At 50.8% G+C, this 5,668-nt stretch overlaps 1 protein-coding gene across 4 annotated transcripts in view; it reads left to right on the top strand.

The window, feature by feature from the left end:
- The window catches only part of HDAC5 (histone deacetylase 5), a 196,839-nt gene extending 191,681 nt beyond the window's left edge, over positions 1-5,158 (top strand). For all 4 annotated transcript variants that reach the window (XM_015423183.1, XM_015423184.1, XM_015423182.1 and 1 more), the window contains 2 exons: positions 2,013-2,166; positions 4,236-5,158. In XM_015423183.1, the coding sequence (XP_015278669.1) occupies positions 2,013-2,166; positions 4,236-4,275 (194 nt within the window). In that variant the 3' untranslated portion in view covers positions 4,276-5,158. The remainder of the gene's footprint in view (positions 1-2,012; positions 2,167-4,235) is intronic.
- Positions 5,159-5,668: the final 510 nt, after the last annotated feature.

Below are 5,668 nucleotides of genomic sequence, written 5' to 3'. Positions count from 1 at the left end.
TGGGGGGGGGGGGGGGGACTCTTGCAGAACTTTTTTTTTTTTTTTAAGTGAAACATGACAACCAGCATTACAGGTCAAGTATAACAGAAGGAACAATCACTGTCAGAACCCTGCCTAACCTAACAAACAGGAAGTTGCTTAAATGTTATTAACCTGCCCAAACTACTTATTTGTTCAAATATTTATATCTCACTTTCCCCTGTGATTCAAGGCAGCTTACAGATAATACTGAAAAGCATAATAGGGGTGTGCAAAAAATAATAATAATAATTTTTCTGGCTCCATTGTAACCTATGGGGACCATTATAGTCAATGGACCCCATAGGCTATAATGGATAATTGATCTGGGGGTATCTGGGGCTCGGGGAGGGGGGCTGGTTTTTGAGGTAGAGGCACCAAATTAGTAACATAGCTGTTGGTGCCTCTCCTCAACCCCCCCCCCCTTTTCAAAAAGATTGGACCAGGGGATTCACTTCTATGGTAGGAGTTGCCCCCATCCTCCATTACTTCCAGTGGAGGGGGAAATGCCTTGTGGTCTGAAAGCAGTAATCCCTGCGCTGCCTGTTAAAATGTTGTGCACCAGCACCCCCTAGTGCAGTTTAGAGGGAACTATGAATCCAGTAATATTAAACATGACCATTAACATAACCAAATACATGATCACCACCATAGACCAGAATTAGAAGACGGCGCGGGAGGTAGTGTGTGAAAGAGTAATGGGGTGAGTACCACTGCTTTTAACAGGGTAAATAGAGAAAGGTCCTCCAACCCCACAACACCTCCAATCCCAGCATTGTCCTTAGTGGGGATGATGGGCAAGATAGGCTGTGGCCGTTATGGTGATAGAAGGGTGCCTTGGCGTCCCTAAGATGGGCAGATAGCTCTTTGATGTGTTAACACCTCTTGATCGGATGGGCCGTGTTTTGGTGGGCCTGAGCCCGAGAACCTGGCACCCAGATGGGCTAAGGCCCTGGGAGTCCACGTGGGGAATGATCTGAAAAGAGGAGATGTTCCTTTGGGGTTTTTTGGGGGGGGTTGCATTTTTGGTGGTCATTGTTGAGGGAAGCACGTTTGCTTCTGCGTGCATTGTGACGAGGGACAATAGAGGGGAATGGTGCCAGAGGATGCTTCTGGTTGTCCCTGGGGTGAGGGTGCCATGCAGCCGTCAAGGACCAGATGCTCCAGGATTGTCATTAACTAGCCAGTAACTTTAATTTAACTTGATTCGGTGTACCTAGAACTTGTCTCGTAGTTACCCTGAGTCTGTGCATGGTAGTAATAAAGCTGTTTAACGAGTCTGAACGTTTTCTTACTCACTGGCCTTGCTACTGGGCATATTAATGAAATACACCCCTTCAGGGTCGGGTGATACTAGGAGAGAGAAGGATGTAGGTTTTACCCTGAGGTGGTGTCACACTATCAGAGAGGGGTGATTAGCGACTCTCTGCCCCAGCCTCCTGACTGGGCTGAGAGCTGGCAGGGGAATTCTGGGAAGAAAGTACGCTTGCATTTACAGGGTAGTAAGGCTATCCCACCATAGTCCTGCTCAGCAGTCTGAGGCCAAAAAGCTTGGGGGGGTGGGGGGAAGGCCACCCAGTGTCACACACATCCGGCTTCCAGTTCAGTGGTCTTGGGGCTTCCCTGGCACCCAGAGCCTTTTCCAGCACACTGCGGTGTGTGTCCTCCCAGTGCAAGAGTGTGGGGTGTACTTGGTGCCTGCCCTGGCTGGAGCTGAGCCTTCTCTCGCCTGAGCCCAGTTAGCACTGTCTGGTTAGAGGCAGAGCAACAAGGTCTTCTCTCTAAAATGGCCGCCACCCAGCTAGGCATTCCCAGGTTGTCCCCTGCATTTACTCAGTTCCTGTCCTTCTCGAGAAATCAGCCCCTGTGTCCCCCTCCATTTTTTAAAGCCATTGTTGTGCACGATATGCTGCTCCCTAGCCTGGGCATGGGGAAGAGAAGGGTCGCAGAGTACCAGGGGTTCCTGCGTAACACGGTGCCCCATTGTATCCTAGGCAAGCACTGGAGCTCATTGAAACACCCTGCGGCGATCGTTGGCTGTTCCTTGCTGGAGGCACAGAAGGGCGAGGCTGAGGAGGCAGAGACGGTCAGCGCCATGGCTTCGCTGTCGGTGGACACAGAGCAGGGGAAGGCAGACTGCACTGTCCGGTACGCTTGCTCACTTGGATCAGGGATCAGGGATAGCAGTGCTGGAATGTCTTGACTGAAGTTCCTGATGGGTTGTACCCTCTCTGAAATTGTGTACAGGCATACATCTTTTTAGGAGCTGCGGTGGCTCAAGTAGTTTAGGGGAGCTGCGGTGGATCAAGTGGTTAAGACGCTGAACTGCAGGCTGTGGAAGGTCGGTAGTTCAGCAATTCGAGACCCGAGTGTGCCGCATGACGGAGTGAGCTCCCGTCTCTAGTTCCAGCTCCTGCCAACCTAGCAGTTCGAAAGCAAGAAATTGCAAGTAGATAAATAGGTACCACTTTGGTGGGGAGGTAACAGCGTTCCGTGCGCCTTGGTGTTTAGTCATGCCGGCCACATGACCACGGAAACGTCTTCGGGCAGCGCTGGCTCTTCGGCTTTGAAACGGAGATGAGCACCGCAACCCTAGAGTCGGATTCGACTGGCTTTTGAGCAAGGGAACCTTTACCTTTTATACATCTTTTCAGGAGAGACCTGCTGGGTCAGACAGCACATAGCACGGCTCTTCGTTTGGTGTGGCATGTATGCACACGCGCAGAAAGACCAAAGGCAGTGGATCCCATGCATCCTGCCTACATGTGGCAGTTTTTCCCCATCTCCTTGCCTTCACGGCAGCCTTTGCTTCATGAGCCCTCCAGCCCCCACCTTTTGAGCTCTCGCAGGTGGCTGCTGGGGGAAGTGGAAAGGAGAGACGATCCATTTCTGCCAAGGCTTTCCATTGGTTTATTTCAGGATCCAGTCCCATACCCACCAAAGAGACTGAGGGGATGTTAAAGGTTGTTTAAGGTAGCCAGCGGCATCTGGAGACTAGAACCTTTTTTTTTAGATGCATGGAGTGAACAAGGAAGAATGTGGTGGATAAATACTCATGTAGAAGAAGAGGGCCAGTTAGAGGACTAATCAGGTCGACCGAGATAAAAAAACCAAAGCCAATGCATCCTTGTTGCAGAGATAGAAAATGTAAACTGATCAACTGAAGTCCAAGAGAGTGACAGATGTGGGGGGAAGCAGCATTAAAATCCCCACTGATAGTCCGGGGGGGGGGGGCTGACGCACACCTAGCCCTCACAAGATAATGCTCACTATATCAAAAACAGGAATACTGAGTAGGACTCACAAATACCTTCATGGAAAAGTGAACACCTGGGAACCCTCAATTTGGGTGGAGGTAAACGGGTCAGTCTCATCCTAGACAGCTTGCAGGAGTTCCAGAAGCAGGCAATTGGGTCCCCTGGGTCAGATGGGGAACCAGTTCCTTGTTTTTATAATGGGGAAATAGAGGAAAAGAGGAAACTCCCATTGGCCTTTACCCCGTGACAAACCAGAAGGGGGATCCTGCTAAATCGTTCTTAGTCAAGTTCATTCTGGGCCAGCGTTCCTTAAACGGCAGAACAATTCCTTGCCAGTATGTTAAATGTCAACCAGGGCTGGTTCCAGGTTTTGAAGGCCCTGGGCAGAGAGGGCTTAGGGCCCCGCTCCCCTGGCCACTCCCAGGACCCCCACTCACATCTCCCTTCCTGCCCCCACCCACATATCCCCCCACCTGCCTTGGCATCCTTCTCCTGCCCTCTCATCAGCCTTCCCACCGCCTATGCTCACAGCCACTTGCACGGCCTTTCCTCAAGGCACTGGGTAGTGGCATGTGGCTGGGAGTGCTGCTGCTGTGACCTTCAGAAGCACTGCTTGCATCACCCGTGCGCTCTTCCCTGGTGGTGCTGGGCAGCCCAGGTAGCCAGAAGCACAGGGGGTGGAGTGCTTGCAAGCGAGGGAAGGGCGTGTAAGCGAGGGTCATTGGCAGTGAGTCCTGGCAGAAAACCTGGGTTCTGGCAAATGCCCCATCTGAGGGTATGCCAATGCCAACCTAGACATCAGCCTCGGATAACAACAGCTTTAGTCAAACAGAAGGGCAGAGCCGCAACGCCGTGCCCAGTTCGGAGAGGCGGCCAGGCTCACAGGAAGAAGGGAGGTCTTGCTCCGGCGACGACAGAAGGGCCATTAACCAGCTGTTCTTTGCCTTCCCCTTCCCACAGACAAACAGATGAGCCAATGGAGGCCGATCCCGTGTTGTGAAGTGCCAAGACTTCGATTTGTGTAGCTGTCACTCTGTGGGTTATAATTGGTCATTTGTGATTTCGTTTAAAACAACAACAAGAAGAAAACAAATTAATTTTTTTTATCTATTAAAAAAAAACGAGAAAAAAAATAGTTGCACTGGACAACATGAGCCCGTGTGTGCGTGATCGCGTCTGTCTCCTGGCATTTGTTCTCACCAGCATCACCATTTTGTCCTAACTCTTTGGGGATTTGTGAGGGGAATTGGGGGGGGGGGGCTTTCACATGGGTATCTCCTCCGTTATTCCTTTCTTAGCCATCCTTCTTTCTCCCCACCCAACCCCCTCCCGGGTTGCCCCCAGTTAAGAACAAATTTTGCCATAACTACACCTGCACACCGACACCCCATCAACTTGTAGGCCGGGGGTAGGGTGGGAGAAAGAGCTACGTTTCCTCTGCAGAACTGCAGCTCTGTTAATCTGCTCCGTACAACTGAATGGGCGCTTTCGTTTCTTCCACTTGTATGGAGGTGAAAGGGAACTGGTGGCAGTCAGGACAATTGAGGCGGGGGCAAGGATGGATGGCGGTGGAACTGAGGGCTCCTGTAGCTTCGATCCTCTTGTCCCACAGGTGGGGGGTGGGGAGCTACATTTCTGCTCTAAGAGGTTTTTCTCATCAGCCTGAAGCCCCTGGGATCTTGCAGCCTGAGGCAGCCGCCTGTATCTCCATTCGGGTCAGGCCAGCTGTGCTCTCTGTTGCTGACTCTGTTATTGAAATGCCATTTTCTCTCTACCTGGGTTCTTTGCACATTGAGATGGGATGGAAGGCAAATTCACAGATGCATTTTCAAATATCTTTTCCCTATCTTCCCAGCTTCTGATATTTAGCCATTCCTCCCCCACCCCCCACGGTGATCCAAAATTCTTGGCTATAATCTGAATTTTGTTGCCTATGTCTTTCTTCTGATCTGTTTAGCTATCAAGTGTCCCTCAGTATGTATAATTCTAAATGACTCTCTAGGAGGGAGTCCCCAAGGTGAGGAGAAAGGGAAAATGTGTGCCTTTAATTCATTTTTGTTAATGCCTTAATTTCCCTGTGCGTTTACGACCTCTTCCACGCACCCTTGTACAAAGTGACTCTTACAACCCTCCTTCTCTCTCCCCCCCCCCTGCCCCACCCTTCTTAGTTAGCATTCTCTAAGGGAGACAACCCTGTATAAATATGGAAAGGAATCACACGTAATCCCCCCCAGCACCAATGCACATTGGCCCCAATCCGGCTCTAGTCGTGCGTAAGCAATCTGTTAACATGTGACTAGTTGCACAATAGGATGTTCTTCCCATTCAAAGCAATGCCGTGCCGATAGACCCATCCAATTTACGTCTGCAGTTCCCAGTCCAGCAAGTGACAC

This window comes from Gekko japonicus, unplaced genomic scaffold (genome assembly GCF_001447785.1).
Source record: "Gekko japonicus isolate JY-2015 unplaced genomic scaffold, Gekko_japonicus_V1.1 scaffold661, whole genome shotgun sequence".
Lineage (NCBI taxonomy): Eukaryota > Metazoa > Chordata > Lepidosauria > Squamata > Gekkonidae > Gekko > Gekko japonicus.
The sequence above is the reverse complement of the archived record's forward strand: the minus strand, read 5'-3'. Positions and strand labels throughout refer to the sequence as shown.